Below are 23,976 nucleotides of genomic sequence, written 5' to 3'. Positions count from 1 at the left end.
AGGCTATATATATATATATATATATATATATATATATATATATATATATATATATAGGCTACACTATATATATTTTTAACAATATTTAATAGCTCAATAGCTGATCCCCGTCTTTATAAGACAATAATTTATACACAGTCGTTTTTCATGTAAATATTTATCCCATATTTATTCTTGGTGTATATAAAACGTGGTTAAACATCTTTCAAGTTGAAAAATAAAATTAAAAAAAGGCTGTAGAAACTATATAAACGGACAAAAAAATCACTGGCCTTATTGACAAGAAGTAAGGAGTTAGTGAGTGCAACTCAAGAAGATTACAGCGCCATCTAGTGTTCAGTTAGCAAAAGTTACAATCAACAATATTTTTCATAGGCTAAGTTTGATCATAATTTATTATATTAATATTTCTGAATATGAAGTTGATTATATTAGCTATATGTATTTTCTTACAAGTGTTACCAGAAAAAGGTGCTAGAATAGGACACAAGGACTTGTCTTATAGCTCAGGTTTGGCTCCATCAAGACTGCCTTTTCTTTGACCGTACCTGTTCTGAAAGGCCATGTTTAACTCATTGTGTCTCATTCCATTAACATCACTGGGTTTTACCATAGAATGTGAAGCATATTGGAAATCTTCAGAATACAGGTGCATATTCTTAGATTTCTTATTCCTCCCACTTATCCTCTTACAAAGCAAATATAATATTTCTAGAACATTTAAGGCCAGAGACACACAAGCCACCACCAGCATGAAGATAATGAAGATGGTTTTCTCTGTGGGTCTAGACATGAAACACTCTGTCACCACCGTACAGGGCAACTTATTACAGTGGAACTTGTGCTCCATGACAAATCCAAACAGATAATACTGTCCAACGATGAAAGCCACCTCTAAAAGGATCTTTGCAAACAGCTGGGTCAAGTAGCTACACAGCAGGTTTCCTTTGATTGCTACCTTCCCGTTTTCGTCTGTATATTTTGGCTGCTTCGACATCGGGTTGCTTTTCAGCTCCTCTCTCATTTTTTTCTCTTGGTGGATGACGTGCACCACGTGGCCCAGGTACAGCAAAGTCGGAGTGGAAATGAAGATGATCTGCATGACCCAGAAGCGAATATGCGAGATGGGGAACTTCCAGTCGTAGCACACGTTCTCGCAACCAGGAGTGTTGGTGTTGCACACTAAGTTGGATCTCTCGTCGCCCCACACGTTCTCCACCGCCGTGCCCAACACCAGGATCCTGAAGATGAAAAGGACGACCATCCATATCTTGCCGACGACGGTGGAGTGGGACTGTACTTTGTCCAGTAAAGCTGAGAGAAATCCCCAGTCTCCCATGATTGGTTGCTCAGGGCTTCCCTGGAGGATAAATAGGAGATTTACACTCAATTATACACAATTCGTTTTTATAGGAACACATGGTGATCATCACAAATAGGATTTGGAGGTTAGCAGAGTGAATTCAAGGAAATTAGGCCGGAGGATTATCAAAGTTTATATCTGTCAAAAGATGAATCATGATTAATCGCATCCAAAATAAAAGTTTGTGTTTACATAATATGTGTGTGTACTGTGTATAATTATTTATATATATAAAAAAACACACAATCATGTATATATTTAAGAAAAATTTATATATATTATATATAATATATATATAATAATATATTATATATAAAATATTTATATATAATATAAATTATATAAATGTATATACAATATATAAATGCAATTATTTATTAAATATATACATGAATGTGTGTGTATTTATACATAATGATTATACACAGTACACACACATATTATGTAAACACAAACTTTTATTTTGGATGCGATTAATCACGATTCATTTTTTGACAGCCCTAATATATATATAGGCCTATATATATATACATTTCATAAGCAAAACACTGAAAATGCTGTTTCTAGTATTTTTGTCTTGTTTCCAGTCCAAATATTAAAATTCTTAAATCAAGATGCATTTACTAGATGAGTTTATGACACAAGATATTATGCATGTCTTGTTTTCTGGGGGGAAATTTGTTTTTGCTTAAAACAAGCAAAATGATCCGCCAATAGGGTAAGAAAAATATAGGCTACTTGTGTCCGTTTGGATTAAGATTATTTTTCTGACCCCATTGGCAGATCATTTTGCTAAAATAATTCTAAAATAATTTTTAGATATTTGTACTCGAAACAAGACAAAAATACTAAGACAAACATTTTTTTGCAGTGAAATTGTCACCTAGCCAACATGAATAGATAACAACAGCGACTGAGATTTTACAACACATTGGTCATTTTGCTGTAATGGTCTCACTTCCCAAAGTTATTTCCAGTTTATATAAAGCATTTGTATCTTATCCAAGAAATGTCATTCTCACCAAATGATATGGGGAAGAAAAAACGTTGTGCCTTGTAAGCTCAGAGTAGCCTATTTGTCGCCAACCTGTAGACGTATAAAATCATACATTTTAGGACACAATCAAAAAGACTGAAACCTTTCAGGGAAAGTAATTTCCTAGTTATGTTTCTAGAATGTTTTCTGTAAGATTTCGTACAGAAAAGATGGGAGAGCAAATTAAAAAAAATATATATATAGGCTATTCAAAATGTTTTATATATATTCAAATTATATTTAATTAAGTGGTCACACTTTATATAAGGTCTCTTTAACTATGCACTTGCAGCAAAAAAATAAAAATAAGCACAACATGTATAGCAAAACACTTTTGCTATTGAAGTGGGACAGGTAAGGTTAGGGAAAGGTTTGGTGTTTAAAGGTATGGAAATTATAGAGGTAATTACAACAGTGTAATAAAGGCCTATGTAATTACAGAAATTCATTACAGATGTAATTACATGCAGGTATTCATAATAATAAAAGTACAATCACTGTAAAAAAAAAGTTTCTGCCTTAAACTTTTAAGTACAGTCAACCTGGATGTTTACAGTCAACTTAAATTACATTAAACTGACTTAAACAATTTGTTGATTCTTGTATAACTTGTATAAAAAGAGTTGAAAATTGCATTATTTTTTTTACGTACTTAATAATAAGTGCATTGTATCAAATTATTTATTTAAATGTTAGTTAAAGACACCCGTGGGTCTAAATAGTTAACAATAACTTATTTAAATACATTTGATATTAAATCAATATATTGAATATGTAACTGTTAAAATCATACTCCAACCAATCCCAAAATATTCTGACCTGAATGAAGGGTCCAAATGGTAATTTCCTGTAAAACAACAACTACTAATAATCGAAAAAAATATAAGATTTAAAGACTATTCTACAATAAAACATCTGTATCGCTTTCGATGAGGTCACAAACTCTCAGACACGATTCAATCATTCATCTGATTTATCTATAACTGAAGAAACACGGAAAGCTCCACCCAACGCCGTGATAAAGAAAACGAGTTTAAACCAGTCATTCTTTCACTTCTCTATTTCTGTTCTTCTTAGAAGTATAATCATGAGTCTTGTATCACACTTTCGCACATTAGCGAAATTTGTCTGAATCATCAGCCTTGAATATGTTGCGAGGTGGAAGCAGTGGTGGAAAGAGTACTGAAAATCTGTACCCAAGTACAAGTACTGTTACATTGCTGAAATAATACTCAATTACAAGTAAAAGTACGGTGTCAAAAAAGTACTCAAGTAAAAGTACAAATTACTCTTCTCAAAAACTACTCAGAGTACTAGTTACTAATTACTTTTTAGCTGGCGATAGTTAATTTATTACCAATAAATATTCAATCAAATCATAGATCTATGTAGAAAATAGCTACTTTTAACACATTTTTACCTTATTGACAAAGGACATTAATTAGTGGTCGTGATACTGGAATATCAATCCACACGAGCGGCAATCAGGTCAACACTAGTTGCAAGCGCTATATAAATGCAGTCTGCCGGAAGCTAGTTATTTTAGTCGATAAAGTTTTAAATATGGATATTTTGACAACACTACTATAGTATAGCACTAGTATACTAGGTTGTTGTATCTCCAAACTTTCAGTCCAATAATCACTCTGAGCTCCTTGCCTTCACTTATGATCAGCTCTTCACTCAAAAGCTCTTCACTTTTTTCAGTCCAAATATCAGGGTTTTTATTTGTCCGTTTACAATCTGTTATTTTTATTGGCTACCGAAATGCCGGTCAAAGATTTGAATATAAATTAAAATTGTACTCAGTAACGAAATGTGATTTTACAAGTAGCGAAGTAGATTACTTAGCTTAAAATATGTACTTGAGTACAAGTAAAATTAAAGATGTAAAAATATACTCAAAAAAGTACCCGAAAAAACTACTTAATTACAGTAACGTGAGTAGTTGCAATTCGTTACTCCCACCTCTGGGTGGAAGCAACATCTATGTGATGGTGGTGCGGTGTAGTGAATAAAGATCAGGGCTGGTAGGGTTGCTGGGTTTGAGCCCATATGACAATCACTGCTGTGTCTTTGACTTAAACACTAATTGTTCCAGAGGTATTGTCCCTATGAGAAAGTTTCAGCTTACTGAATACAACAAAACAATATTTGGTAACACTTTATTGTACAGTGTCCTTGTAACACGTTATATAGTTACTGTAGTAATTATAATTACACACAACAAACCTAAACCACACCCTAATCCTAAATCAAGTGAAGTCAAGTTGTGGATCGGTAGCATTAACCCTAACCCTATGTGGTTGACTATTATTACTCAGTACTTAAATGTATAATTACACTGTTAAAACAGTTTTTGCATACATTAATAAAGCTTGATGAAAACTTACACACACAAAAAACAAACATAGGCCTATTTACCGTAATCTTAAACTCTGTAGTCTCCTTGGTAAATAAGTACATTGACTTTTAAGACAACTGCTGCCAAAATTGTTAGATTTGGCGTCACAACTGAGGGACGGTCATTATTTGTGTTTTTTAGTTTAGTTTATTACAAGGACAATGCATATTAACATGACAAGTCAAAATATGCCAGAGTTAGCCAAAAGGCTAGTTTTCATCTGCAGTCCTAGGCCAGATGTATAATGGGCAACCTAAAAATACAATGTCAATACAACAATTTAAGCAAAACATAGATTATACAGAAATACAACAAACCCTACAAATTCTAAAATCAGCAGAGAGAAGAAGAGAAAAAAAGAAAGAGAGAAAAATCATTCAATGTTGACATATTTGCATACTAAAAAGCCAAATTTTAAAAGAAGAACGAAATCCATAATAACTATTTACTTCTCTAACTGACGTTGGGATGTCATTCCATTCTTTTGAGGCTTTAATAGAGAAAGCAGACTGACTAAAAGCAGTTTTCCTGAAATGAATCACACAGTCCCTTCTAAATGTACCTCTAGTGAGACGACTGTTTTCTGATCTTAAGCTCAGAAACTCACTAAGAGGTGTAAAAATTCATGGGGTTTTTTTCACACAAAGGGCATTTAAACATGATTACTTCACTCTTTGTTTAGATAATTGTGGTTTTTATGGAATATTATTTTATGATGGATGACTGATTTAAAGTTTATGTATTTAAAGTAATAGCAAAAGGTTTAAAAATACCCTTTATATAATACGAAAGAGCTAAGTTTGAATACAAATCAACCCGAGATTTTAAAAGTTCTTTGTGGTTGAAAAAACTCTAGCCGTCATTTCCTAATCTGAAACAAGCCTTTATAAAACATGAATCCCAATTTGAATGCATGAAATGAGGACAGACAGACAGACAGACAGACAGACAGACAGACAGACAGACAGACAGATACACAGACAGACAGATACACAGACAGATAGATAGATAGATAGACAGACAGACAGACAGACAGACAGACAGACAGACAGACAGACAGACAGATAGATAGATAGATAGATAGATAGATAGATAGATAGATAGATAGATAGATAGATAGATAGATAGATAGATAGATAGATAGATAGATAGATAGATAGATAGATAGATAGATAGATAGATAGACACAACCTTTAAAAGGAAAAGGAGTTTTATTTCTCAAGGATTTAAATTTTTGTTCAATGTGTAATTGTGGGAGAGAGATCATGCGGACACCCATCCTGGCAATGAAATTGAGTAATCTCTGCTTATAAAACACGGACACAGACACTTTTCATATCATACGTGACAGAGGTCCAAATAAGGGGGCAACTGAGGGACAGCAAACATTTGAACTGACATTTAAACTGATAATCAATAACAAATATTTTTTCACCATAAAACTTTACCATAGATTGTAACTTAAGTGATCAAAAAAATATTGTCTCAGGTCCTGACAGAAAAGTCATCTTGCAGTGACAGATTAACTAAGCCCAAATTGATGAATGGACCCTAATATTTGTTCTTGTTGCCATGTAGAGGACAGGAAATTACATAAGAACAGGGTCAGCGAATTACGTCAAACTCAACATTTTATAGAACACATGCTTACTACCTCTTAGCAGCTTTAATCACCCCCATATTGTGATGTCAGATCAATAAACTGTGGACTGAAAACCATATATTACAAATATAAGAACAAATCTTTTCAAACAGATTTGGAAGGAAAAATTAACATTGGTTTAGGGATAACGATGCGGTGAAAAGAGTTTAAAGAAACCATAAGATGGAGGGGAAAAATAGAAAACAGAAGTAAAGAAGTTTTGCTTCCTAAAATGTATGTTGTTTTAGACATTTGATCACTGGAAGCTGCACTGGTCTCTGCACTTCCTTCCAAAGGCTATGTGTGACATTATAGGCCAGGCTAAGATGTTTTTACGATTCTTACTTAACATTTTCAATTCATTAGTGAATCTGTTCGTCTTAAACAGTCCTCTTTCCCTCTCGTAGATAGTGCTGTAAAATCAGATTGATTCTAATGATTCGGTTTGTCCGAAATGGCTCAGTCTGGAAGGTCCGATTCATTCTTTTGAATTTGTTCGTGCCAAACGGTCCACTCTCTCATACGAAACTCTCATACGTTTTTTTTTTCGGACGGTTCTTATAAATGAACAGATTCTAAAAACACTCGAATCACTTCATTTTTGTGGACTATTCATCAGATATATAAATGAAGCAGTATTTTAGGATTTTATTTAGTTATAGCCTATTTAGGGAAAACATTTATTTGTGCAAGTTTGATTTTGACATGTCATCCCAATTGACCCTTCGCAGGGAGCTTGATTGACAGGTGATCTGACCAATCATACTTCGCCATCCGCCATTTTGTCCAACAAAGCAGTCAGGAGAGTTAGTAGATTAACATGGGAGGATTTGAACTTGAAAACGGAGTGTACTGATGCCTTTCCGCGGTTAAAACAACTTTCCTTCTGATGTTCATTCATGTTTATTTGATGCTATAAATTAACTAGACGGAAGAGATGATTGGTTCATGAGCAGCTTTAACTGAGGCTCTACAGCGATGTCACGACACATTAAATAGCCACAAAATGGTAATTTTTGTTTAAATTTCTTTTTAAAAATGACCAAATTTGAAAGGTGAGACATTGTTTAATATCAAAATTAGCCCAAAAGTAACCTGGTCTGTCCTGTACTGTCAGCGTCAGTGTCCTCTCTGCTTGGTGTGCAAGCATGGTGTGGCGTGAGAGCGGCGTAGCTTGTCGGACATAGCGACAGTAACTAAGGGGGGCAGGTCTTTGAGAAGAGTCAATTGGGTTCATTCATTCAAAAACCCTCTAGTAAAATCTCTAGCCCACTCACAATGACCATAGATACACATATACATCCACACAACTGGACATATTGGTCTTCTTTTAGTGGGTTGCATTATAAAAATACTCTCAAACATGACAGTCTTTCAATTATGACATAAAAGGGTCTGATTTAGTGATCTAAATGGATGACGAGGATAAAAATTGTGTCCAAAATGTGTGTCCTTTCATGTGGTGTTTCTGTGTTTTATCATTGAGTGAGAACAACCATATTCTGTCTGCACTGTACACTTCACAGAACCGCAAGTAAAAGTAATGTTTGCCAATTTTCTCCCATAATTATGGTTTCTGTGGAGAAAAGCTGCGGTGAAATGTACACGAGAGCTGGACAAAGTTCAAACATGCATGCTAACATACATATTTACACATTTGCTTTTTCATTTATTCATTCATCCTTTTACCCAAATAAATCCTTAATTGGCTTTTGTACCACGGTCAGACATTGATATTAAAATGAATATTACAGAAATGTTCTCTAAATAATATCAAAACACTATATTGTATAAACCCATAACTGTACAAAGACAAAAACAGCATAACATATTGCAATAATCATGGTCTGCATCTTCAATGTTTTGGATTACATGAGATATTTTAGCAAAAATGTATGAAATGCAAAAAGTCAGACCTTTGATTTTAACATTGAGAAATGGCAATTTCATCACATTTCTCATGATCATGACTTTTGGGAAAAAATGTTGGTGTCATGTATTGCAACATCTTGAGGCAATACTGGACAATGTAAGGGTTGGTGTGATTTAAATCTGAGAGTGTGTGATTTTGTATGTGTACGTGCTCATTGACCCGAAGTGAAACCCGAAGATTTTTTAAACTTTTTTTTTTTGTGGGTGGACACTAAATGAAAGAAAATTACAAAACTGGTTGAAGATCAGATCTTGAGACCTCTGATATCATCTTTTCGCCTGCACACAAGAAGTCTGTCATAAAAATAAGGTAGGTTAACCTTGGAAATAGAATTACACTCTACTTTGCGCTCTAGCATTTACTGACGATTGGAATGATTGTTTTTATTTAAAACAACATTTTCTTATTGCTGACAGGCCACATATTTTAATGTTGATGTTGTACCAACTTTCCTACGGTATATTATAGAAAAACCCATACATTAGCTTTTTTCTTTCGTCAATTTTACAATTTAATTATTTTAAATGACCGTTATAAACTTGAGGGGAAAGGACATACACCATTAAACGTGATGCTGATAACTAAAAGACCATTTAGTTAAAAATGATAGAAAAAATATCTAAATATTATTTGTTCCGAGTCAAATATGTATGTCCATGTAATTCCTAACCCATTAAAGTGTGTATGTCAGGTAAAATTTTTTTTTTAGATATATTAAATAAGGGTTAGATGTCTGAGTGAAAATGTAATTAGCATTAAAATTATTACTGTAACTGCCCTGCAATAAGATTTATAGCCATTTCTGTCAAGATCATATTTTTAAAACAAGGGCTGAGCTGTGACGTCATACAAGGGAGTCGCGCCAACAAAGTTCTATTGAAGTATGGAGAGTTTTGAGTCTGAGGAGATCCAAAATCCCCCTCAAACCTATACGATGGCCCACAGCCATACAATTTTGAGCCTCCCAGGCGGGAGACATGAGGAGCCAAACAGAAATGTAAATAATTCATATCGAAAAAACATAAATATCTGGTGTGAAGAAGAACCAGTGGAGAGTTGGTCAGGTGTCTGGTAGTATAGGCATAACTTAGCGGTGGAACGGTACATGTATTCGTATTGAACCGAAACGGTACGGGCGTCACGGTTCGGTGCTTGAATATACACGGAGAATACACGGTATGAAAATAAATAAAACTCGCGTGCAAATTAATTCATGCGGAACTAACGTTGGCTTACTGTTATACGCGGGTTATTTAGGGACACCTAATCTGTAGCTCCGCCTTAGCTCTGAAGCTCCGTGGCTATAATGAACAGCCTGCGGTGTCAAGATTGAAATGCTGGAATATGTTGGTGTGTGTGTGTGTGTGTGTGTGTGTGTGAGTGTGTGTGTGTGAGAGAGAGAGAGAGAGAGAGAGAGGCGCGGGCGCGATCGACTGCTTCAGTAACACCGTAGGCACCGCATCAGCTACCAGTCTCGGTTTTAAATCCCATTTTATAACTCATGAGATCTCCAACCGCGTAGTCCTTCTCAGTGAAATGGGCGCTGCAAATGACTGAAGTCTTGGATACCGAGGCAGCACTGAAGTCTTGGATACCGAGGCAGCACTAAAGTCAGCGCGTTTGGTCCGAACAAAGTTGACCCAGGCACGGAACACAGTGGACTCTGTGACCGGTTTTAACGGTGTTTTTGCACACAGCACAAACGCAGTAATTCACCATCGTGAAAATACGCCTGCGTATACTAACTACCTAACTTAAATAACTAACTAAATAACTAAATAAATGTCCTAATCACAAATTCTCTCGCTCTATCACTCGTACAATTATCAACACAGCTCAGCGAGCTGGGGAGACGTCTCCCTGTTATGACGTCAAACGATTCGTTTGGGGGGATGGGCAGTTTTAAGTGAGGACTGAAAATAACGAACTTTTTCATCTTATATTCTGCCTTTAGGTATCGAAAAACATACAAAACAATACATCAACTTGTCAAACGTGTATTTCCCCTAACTATTTTGTGTCAATCATAATTAAAAATTTAACCTGACATACACACTTTAAGCGGCTCTCCCTTTTTTTTTTAATAGACATGAAAATGCACATTCCGAACTTAAATGGTTGTAATTCAAGAATGCTTTGGAATATAAATTGGTCTTGTTTTAAAGAAGACATTTTGTAGAAGTAAAATAAATTGATATCTAAAAAAAAAAGCTTTCAGTAAGATTTTGTTTGGGCGCAGTACCAAACTCTTTCACTATTTGACATTACTAGCCAAGGGCGCCTCCATTTCCATATGTTGTTTGAGTGATCTGAACCATTATTTTTACAATTTTCATGCAATTTATGAAGTAGACATCCTATTCAGAAGTAGTATTGGAAGTTTGGCAGATTTTGAAATGCATTCAACCTCTAAGAAACACAAAAAGATCACGTATGTGCATTATAGCTCGCTGCCACATCACAAATGGTGAATCTATTATTTTTTTCTTTATATTTAAAACATTTTTCAGACCTTTTTTTTCTAAAAGAATTGAATGGATGCTATCTTTTGAACTCTTGGCATGAAAACAAACTGAGGTTTCCATTCTTTCATGATTTTTCATGTTCATTACTATTTCAAAATAAAGGTCTGAACATGCCTTAGGAGTATGAAAATATACTTGTTACAAATTGATAAATTACGGCTCCTCTGTAATTTATTTTGAAAATCAGTCACCAACTATGTAAACTAGAGATTGTAAGCTTTCAAATGATATATAGTTTGTCAAGATTAGTTTAGGTTTAGTATAGGATATTACTGTTTTAAACATGTAATGGCTGTGGCCAATTGCCAATTGTACGTTACCTCAGAAGTCTTCTCATTTGCAGGTCAGCATGGGAGACTGGGGACTCCTCTCTAAACTTTTAGACAAAGTGCAGTCTCACTCAACCAATATTGGGAAGGTTTGGCTGACGGTTCTGCTGATCTTCAGAATAATGGTTCTTGGGGCTGGACTGGATAAAGTCTGGGGAGATGAACAGTCCAGTATGGTCTGCAACATCAAGACTCCTGGTTGCTTGAATGCATGCTACGACCATGCCTTCCCCATTTCCCATATGCGATTCTGGGCGCTCCAAATCATCTTTGTGGCCATCCCGAATCTGGTCTACCTCAGCTACGTTCTGCACGTCATTCACAAAGAAAACAAACTGAGACAGCATTTACAAAACCAGGCAGGGAAAAAAGGCGTCAAACTACCCAAATACACTGATGACAACGGGAAGATTTATTACAAAGGAAGTCTGCTTGGTTGCTATATGTCGAGTCTCTTTGTGACTATATTGTTTGAATCAGGGTTCATTGTAGGCCAGTACTATTTAATTGGCCTTTGGATGCCCACGCAGTTAGAATGCAACGTAGACCCTTGCCCTAAAATCGGCCTGCATTGTTTTACATCCCGCCCAACTGAAAAGAGCATCTTCATTATCTTCATGCTCGTTGTGGCGTGTGTGTCTTTGGCTTTGAATCTAGGAGAAATATTCTATCTGATGGGTCGTAGGAGCCAGCACAAGACGAGGCCACCTGCAGTGGCTGAGATGGAGAAATTAACCCATACTACATTTTGCTAAATTAAACAGTCTGAAATGACATCATATTTACCTAAGACCCATGTCTGGAGCTCAAGCACTAAAGCACCATTTCCTGTTCAATTTAAAGATTACAGACGAACAAAATTCCACGTGGGAAAAAAAAATCCACATGTTCTGTGAGAGATCATTATTATCCCTGAATGTGCTCTGTCCCACTTTTTAAACAGTCTCTTTTTTCCTTTTCTTTTCAGCTGAAACCAGATTTATATGTAAAACAATAAATAGTAAATAAAATGTAAATAGTGTTTACATTGCTTATGTATGCCATTGTATCTGTTTTATAATAGCTGACTTGGTAGCTAACTGAAGAACACAGTTTAATTATTATGAACATTAGCCTATTATTTTAGCAGTATAACACACCGTTCAGGGATTATTATGAACAATTATTGTGAATATGTCATGTGTGCAAATAAAAATACATATAAAACAACAGCAAAAATAGTGTGTTGTTTATATGCAAGATGAATGGTTATGTCTAAATATTACGAGTGGCTGGGTATAGTGTCAAAAAAAAAAAAAAATGTTGGCTCTCATTGCTGTTATGTCTTTCCATCACAGGGGGGCGTGTGAAGAGCACAAATCATCGCATTTGAAAATCAGGACAATTAGATACCAATGCATGAAATAACCTATGACTGACAGAATAGCCTACATTAAATTGCTGTGAACAACAACTAATGCACTTATAAAAACAAACAAACACAATTCCGTTTTTTCCCATTATTATTATAAAACGTGTTCTATTTAATTTAAAAAACTAGCTTGAGACCACCGCAATTTAAAAGGATACTCCACGTGCGTTTTTATAGTAGGCCTACATCGCATTTAAGTAAAGTATTCCCATTAAACTTCATAGCCTAAGTTCACCCAAAAATAAAAGATCGTCTCACCCCTGCATTGTTCTTTTCTTCTATAAACCACTAAAGGAGATTATAGGCAAGTAAAAAGACACCGCTATGTGAAACAACCAAGTCTGACACGTCAGAACCGGACATTCAAATTGAAAAGATTCCAGCAGCTCGTGAGACATATGGACTACTTCTATGGTATCTTTATCGTGCTTGTTTTTTTTTTTTGGAGTCATGTTTGGAACAACATTTTGGTGAGTAGCTAATTGATATTTGGATGCTCCTTTAAAGGGAATTGTTTACCCCAAAATTAAAATTGTGTTATTATTTAACGTTACTCACCCTAAAGTTGTTCCAAACCTGTAGCTTATTTGTTTCTTTCTTCCGTTGACCACAAAATACGATATTTTAAAGAATGTTGGTTACCAAACAGTTGACGACGGTAGCCATTGACTTCCACAGTAGGAAAACATAGGCCGGCCTAGTAGCCTAATGGATGCCGTCAACTGTCTGGTTATCAACATTCTTTAAAATATTTTGTGTTCAACAGAAGAAACATACAGGTAACAGGTTTGGAACAGCACGAGGGCGAGTAAATGATGACAAAATATTCCTTTTTGGTAAAATATCCCTTTCATTATTTCTGAATTAATGAAACTCTAACAATTCCCAATATACATTATATTTTCCCCACACATCATTAGCTGAGCAATAATTTAATTTAACAAGAAAAAACATAGGCTTGTTACATTATTCACAGTTTTTATTTTCCACATTTTACTGGTAACTCTCATAGAGTTCCACGTGGTTTGCTAACCAAATGGGGAGAGAAGAAAGTATTTAGAAAATTATGAAACTGCAGTTTGTTACATAAACTATTACCCCTATCTAAGTGAAAGTATTTAGAAAATTATGAAACTGCAGTTTGTTACATAAACTATTACCCCTATCTAAGTGTAACGTCAGTTTATGACAATTCCGTTGTCAGACCAATAGAGTATCACAAAAATGTAATAAAATGAGATAAGTGATAGATCATAGACAAGTCATTACCTTAAGGTTAGAAGTTATACAAGTTCATATAAAATTATCTTACATATCATGCACCAACATTCATTCTAGTGCAAACATTAAATACATGTACTCATTTCACAGCAAAACAAAAACTGTGCAAAACAAATTGATCACAAAATGACATTAATTTGAATACTAATTTATCTATGTACAAGCTTACAACACCAAACAACCTTTTCACCCTTAAGTTTTGCTGGACTTTGAAGTTCCTGTGATGTACACCTTGGATCCGTTTAAATCTTTCGAGAATGCAGCCGTCCGTTTGCCACGATGTCTCTTTGACCTGCGGCATATCAGGTAGAACATCTCAATCACGTTCAGAAGCAGAGAGATACACGCCACCACCAGCATAAAGATAATAAAGATGGTTTTCTCTGTGGGACGAGACATGTAACACTCAACCGTATGAGGGCAAGGCGATTGGGAGCATTCTATCTTAGGGATCATTATGAAACCGTAAATATAATACTGGCCTACAATAAACGCAGCCTCCAGCAAGATCTTAACAAACAGGCTGACGAGGTAACTACCTAACAACTGGCCCTTGATTATAAGTTTGCCATGAACGTCGGTGTATTTGAGTTGATTGATGCCTTGCTTTTCAGCATTGCTTTCAATCTTCTGTTTCAGTTTCTTTTCTTTGTGGAGGACATGCAGAACGTGGCCGAAGTATAGAAGCGTTGGCGTGGACACAAAGATGATCTGAAGTACCCAGAAGCGAACGTGGGAGATTGGAAAGTTGTGATCGTAGCACACGTTCGTACAACCGGGCTGCTTAGTGTTGCAGATCATTTTTGATTGTTCATCGCTCCACACCTTTTCGGCCCCGGCCCCGAGAACCATGATTCTGAAGACAAAGAGGACAGTGAGCCACACCTTCCCTATGACAGTGGAGTGAGACTGCACTTTGTCCAGCAGCTTGGAGAGAAAGCCCCACTCTCCCATGCTTGTGCCTGTAGTGTCTTCTCTGCCTGGAAAACTATGGAGAAAGAGAGCATTTTTGAGTGGTTAGTTTTTGATCTGCCTAAAATGCTGAAAACAATCTCACTATTTACTTGACATCATGTCTTTCAAAACCCATATGCTATACCTTTTCAGTGAACACACATAAGTAGATATTTTTAAAAAATAATTACGTGGCTCATAGAGCAGCGGCTAATCCAAAAAGGAGAGAGATAGAAAAAAAAAAAGTCTAATTTATGGACTATATTCCAAGAATCCAATACTGTACAAACTTTGTGGGAGGAACAGAGTAAACATTTATGTCATTATTCATTGATAATGTTAAAATAATGCATGAAATAGCCTACTTCATGCATATTAATACAATATTTACAGCTGTGAAAAACTATTGTGCTTAGAAAACAAAGAAAAAAATGGATTACATTTACCACTTAATCACATTACCTTTGTGGACTGTGACAACAATTCAATGTTCAGAAGATAAGAGCGTCCAAGGTGCACCGTTAAAATCTGATTAAAACAAACTATAATTTAAAAATATGAATTTGAATTGAACATAAATACATTTACTTAGTTAGGAATTATGAGTTGCACTTCAGTTGACAGAATCAAAACGCAACATTGATTGCTGTCTGTATTTATATCCTAAATACACTGTATTTGTCAAAAGAAACAATTCTAGGCATTTAAGTAATTACTTTTGTGGTTTAACGACAAAAAGGGAATATGTAACTAATTAGCAAGCAAATCTTTCAACATGCAGTTTTCAAGATACTCAACAACGTTTTAACAATGTGAATGACTGACTTTTCCAATCTTGCATTCAGTTCGAAACAGTGAACGGTTAACATTCAGCAATCACCAAAATCCATCCGTATGTCAGTACCAAATAATATTATTAGATTATAGTCAGTTTTGTGTTTAGAATCCTGAAGGGAACTTAACAATACATAATATCACATATAAATGAGCAAATAGAGTCATACAAAAATGTAAAATACGAAAAAGTTACATTTTTACCTGTGACAACTTGCGTCTCAGTCCGGTGCTGATTGACTCTATTGCTCAATGTTGAAATGCCATGTGTCAAGATTGAACTTCAGTGCACTTGATTTCGCAATTTTTTTTTCTTTGGGATGTCACCTTCCTCTTGACGTCTGATTAAAGTTCCATTGCCATATTTGGGATAACAGGATAAAATTGAGTCCAAAGTTAATTATTAATCATGTTAGAATCTAGGATAAGTACATACACATGAAACAATATCTGTGCCTTTGTATTCTCACGTACTCATACTCCCATAAATACACATGCAATGCAATTCACACAAGTTTAGCACGGTATATTGATTTGCCATCAGTGTGATTCATAACATTGCAGGAATTTCTGAACACAACTAATAGTAAAAAGTAAAACCACTTTTTAATGTTTCACCATGAGAGAAGAAAACAGAATAAAAATTATCTTGGCATCCACCACAGGAGGAGCTTTTATAACATAATGAATCCTTGAGGTTTAGTGCTTTAGGGTTTTCATCATCTGAGCAGTAGTTATTCTATGCTGTAGTCAGTAATAAGAACAGTGATAAAAATCAGCAGCGTGGACATATTTGAGATATACGAGAACAACATACATCAACATAAAGATAATACAAATGCAACTTGCAGTGCAAAGCAAAGAACAGTGGAGCAAAAATGTATAATTTTTTAAAATAAATGTGATAAAGTAATCCAATTAAAATTTGATAAAACTATATAAAATGCATTCATAATTGTAACATTTTAACATATTGTGCGGGCAAAAAATGTTGATACAAAATGTCTTCATTTGTTAAAAGAATGTTTTTTTTACTGGAAACTGGAAATCACAGGAAACTACTTGATAATTCTGAATCATATTCCTTGAATAAACAATAATGCACATATAAAATATGCAATTATTGATTTAAAATAAAATAAATACATGTTAAAATCATTCTCCAACGCTTTACTATGTCTTTAAAACATTTACCCTTAAATGCATGAATGTCTCGCCAATCATTATTACATATTGGGGTCTTTAGCGACCCAGATCTATATCTAACGTGGATGGATCTCTACCTTTCGTGATAAAACACAACTCTCCTGACATTAGAATAACAATTACAGAAGAATAAAAAAAAAGCATATTTTGTTACCTTTTGGAGCTTGGAGGGGTTCAGTTTGAGCAGAAGTTTTATACCATCACCGCCGTCCTCGTCAGAGCTCATTTCCCAGTACATTCAGCATCTGGCTTATATTCACGATCTCAGACATATTCTCAAAACTATTTTTTTCAACATCTTCAAAATCAACATTTTGATCGCTGACAGCTTCCTCCCCAGATCCACCATCAAGTGACAGTGACACTAATATTTGATTGTGTTCAGTATGCAGTAAAACGCTGAGCCTTATTAAGTTTTGCTGATGATACTTCCTATTCTTTTGTTTTCTGAATGCGATAACACTTCATCATTGTGTATCAGACATCAAGATTCGATTATTGTGCAGGAAAAACACTTACTTACAAATACTTACACTGTTACACACCTCGGGACGTTAGTGACCCTATACAATTTTACCAAAAATAAATGGAAAAACAGGCATTCTTTTATAATTTTATAATTGTTTTCTTGTTATATTGTTTATAATTAATTCATTGAGGAATACTAAGAAGGTTGATGTTTAAAAAAAAAAAAAAAAGAATGAGGAGAAGGGTGATTGATGTGCTGGGTCACTAAAGACCCGAGGTATGCTTTTAAGGGTAAACGCATGTCTTTTATGATTAGTTATTTATCATTTATAATGATTTTTAAATAAATCCTTTGCCACTTCATGAAACTGCATTCATTATGTGCTTTTGTACATACGTGTTTTGAAACGGGATTAGATATATCGTGAAATAAGAAACTTCGGTTGTTTTAAAAGTTTTATTTTAAACAACAAGGATATTGTCATTCTGCTGTCTGTTTTGTAACGGGAAATGTGGCCAATGGACAACATCAGACAAACAAGACATGTGGACACCAGTGCTTAAGTCAGCTACTGACTCTTTAAAATATTTACACACATTATATACAATTGTATAACAATAAGCAGTTTTTACCATAGTATATCAAAACTATCCAAACATGTATTATGCACAAAATAATCATAAAATAATTAAATAACACAATCCATTATTTTAGAGTACCATAACAATATACTTTCTTTCTCAAGTGTGTGAAATACTGGACAATCAGTTAAGGGGTTTGGAAAATGAACTGTAAATGTTTCTCTTAAAACTTGGCAGATTTGTTACATTTCTGAGATACAAAATCTAATGGTCTTCCATCAATTGTTTTTCTTCTTTCGCCCCATCCAGGCTTCCTCCAAGACTCTGACCGCTCTCATACTGCTTGTTCATTTTGTTTTGCCTCAGAGCGTCTTCCGAGGTCATCTGCCAGGAAGATGACAAACTGGCGGGGTTTCTTGTCGAAGTGATGTTATGTGAGCGTTTCTTGCATCCCACCCTGGTGAACAGCAGGTAAAACACCTCTATGACATTCAGTAGCAGAGACACACAGGCTACCACTAGCATGAAGATGATAAAGATAGTCTTCTCTGTGGGACGGGACATGAAACATTCTACGGTGTAAGGACAAGGAGATTGGGAACATGTAAACTTGGCGACCATAATAAAGCCGTATAAATAATACTGTCCAACGATGAACGCGATCTCGAGGATGATTTTAAAAAACAGCTGGGTCAGGTAGCTGCCGAGCAGGTTTCCTTTAATCTTGACATGGCCAGTTTCATCTGTGTATTTGGGTGACTTCAACTTGTGGCCCTCGCCGATGCTTTTTATCTTCTCCCTGAGTTTTTTCTCTTGGTGAATGATCTGCACCGCATGGCCAAGGTACACCAAAGTTGGAGTGGACACAAATATGATCTGCAAGACCCAGAAGCGGATGTGCGAGATGGGGAACTGCCAGTCGTAGCACACGTTCTCACAACCGGGTTGCAACGTGTTGCAAACCAAACTAGATTGTTCATCACCCCAAACGTTCTCCGCCGCCGTTCCCAGCACCAGGATCCTGAAGACGAAAAGGACGCTCATCCATATTTTGCCGATGACAGTGGAGTGAGACTGTACTTTGTCTAATAACGCTGAGAGAAATCCCCAGTCTCCCATGTTTGCTGATGCTCAGACTTTCCTACACAAAAAGACAGAAAGAATAGGAAAACAGATGAATTACAAAGTCCACTTTAGGTTTAACTTAATCAATAAGCCTTTAAATGAGGCTTCATTAATGGCATACTCTTAATAGATGAATATACTTAATAATTAATAAGTCCTTCAAACAAGTTTAGTTATTGTGCTTAGATTTGCACATGTAGAAAAACGCCAAACGAGAAGAATATTATAATGGTTCAAAAAGAGGTTTTATTAATAAATGTTACATTTTATAAAACCAAATGAATAGCATTAATAATTGTAATACTTTAACATGTAGTGCAGGCAAAAAAATTAATAAGAAATATTGATTCAAAATGTACAGTGGTGTTCTTATTCAATGAATCTTATTCATTGAATAAACATAAAATAAAGTGGCTACTGGTAAATATAAAATACGCAAATATTGATTTAAAAGAAATACATGTTAAAATGATTTTCTAAATTTGTACTATGTATGTAAAATATGTACGGTCTTAATCAACATAATATGTATTTAAGGTAAAGAACAATTACTAATAGAATTAATTAGATATTAGCAATAAGCACTTTGCCTGACTGCAGTCAGACTATAATTAATTTTATTTAATATATTCTTAAATATTCTCTTTTTTCACCACAAGGCAAACATCTTTCATATTTGTGACCAGAAACAATGTATACATGAACAGAAGCATACAAGCAATGTAATATTGATTTCACACTTACCTTTAGCGAGTTGCACCTCTTCCTATTAGAAACTAAGCCGCATACCAAGTGATAGCCGAGAATAGTTGAACCTTGATTTTTGGGCTTTGCTAAGATTACGTAATAGCTGGAAGTGTCCTAGTCTGTCACGTTGTCCAACGGTAAGCAATGAAAAGAACTAGATTTTGAAAACAGATACACAGGAGTGTCACATTAATGATTGAAAGGCTCTGACAATGATATGTACCACACTTAAGTGCCTGACCCACACAACTAATATTATGACTTGTATTTAATAATACTAATCATTCATTTTATATATATATATATATATATATATATATATATATATATATATATATATATATATATATATACACACATATAATGAAAAACTGGAAAAACTTGAGGTCTCAAATTTGATATAGCGTACCTAGAATTATTTATGAGAAACTTTATTTTGAAAGTAGGCCTATAACGTAGAATACATCCATAAAAAGGCAAGACAACCCCTGGGTCTTCTTAGGAAAACTGAGGAGTTTTAACGTTAGCACACACACTAACTATATATCAATGATTAAAAGTATTCTTCAATATAATATTGTTTCATGGTATGGCAATCTAACAGTTAAACAGAAGAATAAACTTTCACAAATAATTAATCAAATCACTGGACACAAACAACACCCACTTCAGGGCTTATTTGATTGTTTTATGGAAAAAACGGCAATTGCGATTTTTAAAGATCATACTCACCCCCTTCATTCTACTTTTGAAATGCTCCCATCTGGGCGTACACTCAAAAGATTTTTTTGGCCAGAAGAAGCGTGTATAAAAAATAGTTTGTCCCAATGGCAGTGATTATCTTAAATCATACTATTTTCTAATGTAATAAAATAGAATGGCTGGCATAATAATATTTATTTTTATGGATGGGAACTGTTTAATTGCATATTTTGTTAATGTGTTTTTTTTTTGTGATGTCTTTTTAAGCATTATGTGTTTATGTCACCGTGAAGTGTCAAAGGCAAATTTCCGCTCTGTGACAATTTCAAACAGAATATATATAATATATTGTGGACACAGGCCGGGGACTGATCACCCCCGGCAGGGTCGCCCGGGCGAGGGTGTCTGTTGATTTAAGACCCGAAACACCTGTTGACCCCGGGTTCATCACTGATGACGTGTCCAAGTAGCACCTTAAGGTGTATGTTAGAACGTTAGAACATATGTGTGTGTGATTTATCTGATGTATATAAAAAATGTATGTCCTAAGTGAGGACCAGATCAGTACTTTATATGATTTATGAAGGATCATGTGACACTGAAGACTGAAGTATTAAATTATAATAATATAGGTCACAATATGACTGTTTTACTGTATGTTTGGTCAAATAAATTTTAATAAATCTTACTGCCCCCGAAATAAACAGAACAGAAATAACAGAAACACAAAAACAGAGTTTACATCAAACTGTTTTTCTTGTATTGAACCTTTCTACAAAGTACAATTTCAGACTTAAATCACAGAAAACAAAAACAGAAATTTCAGCAATACATTATTGATTTGTTAAACAGAGAGAGAGGGTCATAGTGTGCTTGGAGTTGGGGGGTCTTGACCATGCACGAGTTAGTTGGATCAGTGGATGTTTGCTCAAGGTGACCGTGTGAAAGACTTTGTGTGCAGAGGCCTGCTGATCAGATATGGACCTCTTGCATGTCAGCACTATGGTCCTCTGAAACCACGCTCTTGGTTGCCTCATTGCCAAGCTCCCTCGTCTGAAGCTCCAGGTCACAGTTCACCCAGTTCTGGATCACCGGATCTGTATTTTTGACGTCCTTCCTGTTCACAACCGGGGTCACAGGGGTGACGGTGTAGTCCTTTCTACGGCTGAGACACTCGTTGATCTTCTTGGCGCACAGATATAGGATCTCAATCACATTCAGGAGTAAAGAGACACAGGCCACCACCAGCATGAACCAAATGAAGATGCTTTTCTCAGTGGGCCTCGATAAAAAGCAGTCCACCTTGTGAGGACACGGAAAACGGGCACAGACATATTGGGCCTGAAGGGTGAAGCCATAAAGATAGTACTGGCCCAAGATGAAACCCACCTCCAGAAGTATCTTACATAGCAAGCTCAGAATGTAGCTTCTCAAGAGACGCCCCCGAATGTTGACCTTCCCATTGTCCCTGCTGTACTTGGGGAATTTGTAGCCTTTCTTGAGGAACAGACCGATTTGCTCATTCTGAAGCTCTTTCTTCAACATTTTTCTCACTTTCTTCTCGACGTGTATGACGTGGACGACGTGGCCCAGGTAGGCCAGAGTAGGGGTGGACACAGAGATGATCTGCAGTACCCAGAAGCGGATATGCGAGATGGGGAACGCATGGTCGTAGCACACATTTTCACACCCCGGCTGCTCGGTGTTGCAGACGAAGTCCGACTGCTCGTCGCCCCACACTTTCTCCGCACCAGCACCGAGGACTAGAATCCTAAACACAAACAGGACGGTGAGCCAGATTTTCCCCACCACCGTTGAGTGTGTCTGGACTCTATCCAGCAGCCTTCCTAGGAAGTCCCACTCACCCATCTTTAATGTAAATCAAATTCCTGAAAGAAAAAAAAAAAACATTATTAATTGGACAGAGCATGTTCGGCAGCAATTAATGTGCAAAAATGCCCATAATTTGATTCCACATATTTTATGCAAGCACTGTTGATGGGATTGTCAAGTCTGGAGAGAAACCAGGTTATTTTACAAAACATACACAACAACCAAGGTTTTTGCCCTGAAAACCCAAAACATTGATAATGACAATGGTAATACATCTTCAACTCAGCTTGTCGCTTTTTTTATAATCATAGAAAGACATTTTCAATATTTGTCTGCTCTGGTATAAAATAAGCCTTACATTTCAGATCACATTACATATAGTTTTTTAGAGGCTTTATTTTTTTTACATTTTACTGAAATGTCATTTATTGCAGGGCCATTAGTCCAGTTTTCAGTGTCACATCTTCAGATATCATTCAAATATTCTGATTTGGTGCTTGCGAAACATTATTATTATCAATGTAGCAAACAGTTGTGCTGCTTACTAATTCTGTGGAAACCGTGACACTTTTTTCACGATTCTTCGATGAATAGAGCATATATTTGAAATAAAAATTCAAATTTAAAAAAAGTTACTGACTCCAAACGTTTGAACGGTAGTAAAGAGAGAATCATAAACAAGCATATAAATTACATAAATACAAATAATTATTCTTTTCACTTACCAAATTTAAGAAGACTGAGGAAGAAGGCTCACTCGCTCAGTGAGGACTCGAGATAAATGTGTGTAACTGGATTTCTCAAAGCCATCCACTTCCTATCGAAGAGGCAGCTTTTGAACCAAAACAAAGATTGTCACATTATCTGTGTGTAGATTCCAACTTTCAGCCTTGACATCTGGAATTGGAACAATAAGCTAGAATATCAGTTGTTCAGTTGTGTTTCTCATACATGATTATACGCCATAACATAATATCCCTTCATTTATGTGTCATACTTTAGTTCTGGCTGGGCCCTGTTGTATAACTGCACAACTGCTGTCTGAATAGCAAAACAATTGTTTTCAAACAGGTTTCCTAAACTTCTTCCATTGGTCATAAACAGATAGTCCCACCCCCAAACGTATACCATGTTAAGCCAATGTTTCTGTGGCATAGCAAACTGGGAAAAGTATTTTTGGAACAAAAAGCCACACACTTTACCTTATAGGATGAAATAAGTAGTATTCATACTTACGTGTTATTCAATGTATAAATCATTAACTATTGACTCTAATTCCGTCTATTTCTGAAAAATATATATTCTCCAATAGCTCCAATAACTCCGACTTATTTTTCAAGATTTCTGTTTTGACTTCACTGGAGGAATCCTGTGTTGAAAAAAACATCCAAAGTATGGTACGGTTGTTGTGTTGTACTTTTGTTAGTGTTAATGCAAGTGAGATTAAGTGAGTTATGTGCATATGTGTTCTTGGCAGACACAACATTTGACCTTGTCAGCAGATAATACTGTGTCAGCATGACTGGAGTTTATACAATGGAGAAAATATATACATTTCATTTTGAACATTGAAAATCAAACAATTTCAAACAGTCTTTCAC

The 23,976-nt window shown here is 35.5% G+C and overlaps 5 protein-coding genes across 7 annotated transcripts; 1 reads left to right on the top strand and 4 right to left on the bottom strand.

Moving 5' to 3' along the window:
• Window positions 1-146: 146 nt before the first annotated feature.
• On the bottom strand, window positions 147-11,359 carry gja13.2 (gap junction protein alpha 13.2). Of its 2 annotated transcripts, none has more exons than XM_079583798.1 (3): window positions 11,224-11,359; window positions 2,386-2,450; window positions 147-1,360 (listed from the first exon to the last, which is right to left on the bottom strand). In XM_079583798.1, exon 3 carries the CDS (start codon window positions 1,337-1,339, stop codon window positions 500-502), a length of 840 nt encoding a protein of 279 aa, XP_079439924.1. In that variant the 5' UTR covers window positions 1,340-1,360; window positions 2,386-2,450; window positions 11,224-11,359; the 3' UTR covers window positions 147-499. The 2 variants fall into 2 exon arrangements, with proteins under 2 accessions (XP_079439924.1, XP_079439923.1); XM_079583797.1 differs by lacking the exon at window positions 11,224-11,359 and adding an exon at window positions 3,219-3,384.
• gja12.2 (gap junction protein alpha 12.2) lies at window positions 11,253-12,120 on the top strand (the record flags this gene model as incomplete). The annotated part of the gene is made up of 1 exon (XM_079583801.1): window positions 11,253-12,120. One exon carries the CDS (start codon window positions 11,253-11,255, stop codon window positions 11,985-11,987), a length of 735 nt encoding a protein of 244 aa, XP_079439927.1. The 3' UTR covers window positions 11,988-12,120.
• A 1,492-nt stretch (window positions 12,121-13,612) lies between these two features.
• Window positions 13,613-16,027, bottom strand: gja12.1 (gap junction protein, alpha 12.1). Of its 2 annotated transcripts, XM_079583799.1 has the most exons (3): window positions 15,917-16,027; window positions 15,341-15,406; window positions 13,613-14,912 (listed from the first exon to the last, which is right to left on the bottom strand). In XM_079583799.1, the coding sequence occupies exon 3, from the start codon at window positions 14,876-14,878 to the stop codon at window positions 14,117-14,119; it is 762 nt and encodes a 253-aa protein (XP_079439925.1). In that variant the 5' UTR covers window positions 14,879-14,912; window positions 15,341-15,406; window positions 15,917-16,027; the 3' UTR covers window positions 13,613-14,116. The 2 variants fall into 2 exon arrangements, with proteins under 2 accessions (XP_079439925.1, XP_079439926.1); XM_079583800.1 differs by lacking the exon at window positions 15,341-15,406 and having other exon boundaries at window positions 15,917-15,978.
• A 1,802-nt stretch (window positions 16,028-17,829) lies between these two features.
• gja13.1 (gap junction protein alpha 13.1) lies at window positions 17,830-19,992 on the bottom strand. Its single transcript, XM_079583795.1, has 2 exons — window positions 19,838-19,992; window positions 17,830-19,109 (listed from the first exon to the last, which is right to left on the bottom strand). The coding sequence occupies exon 2, from the start codon at window positions 19,085-19,087 to the stop codon at window positions 18,233-18,235; it is 855 nt and encodes a 284-aa protein (XP_079439921.1). The 5' UTR covers window positions 19,088-19,109; window positions 19,838-19,992; the 3' UTR covers window positions 17,830-18,232.
• A 1,212-nt stretch (window positions 19,993-21,204) lies between these two features.
• On the bottom strand, window positions 21,205-23,586 carry gja11 (gap junction protein, alpha 11). The gene is made up of 2 exons (XM_079583794.1): window positions 23,101-23,586; window positions 21,205-22,431 (listed from the first exon to the last, which is right to left on the bottom strand). The coding sequence occupies exon 2, from the start codon at window positions 22,409-22,411 to the stop codon at window positions 21,515-21,517; it is 897 nt and encodes a 298-aa protein (XP_079439920.1). The 5' UTR covers window positions 22,412-22,431; window positions 23,101-23,586; the 3' UTR covers window positions 21,205-21,514.
• Between the last annotated feature and the right edge of the window lie 390 nt (window positions 23,587-23,976).

This window comes from Phoxinus phoxinus (assembly GCF_949152265.1).
Source record: "Phoxinus phoxinus genome assembly, chromosome: 16".
NCBI classification, from domain to species: Eukaryota; Metazoa; Chordata; class Actinopteri; order Cypriniformes; family Leuciscidae; genus Phoxinus; species Phoxinus phoxinus.
Note: the sequence above shows the minus strand (reverse complement) of the source record. Positions and strands in the feature narration are given on the sequence as shown.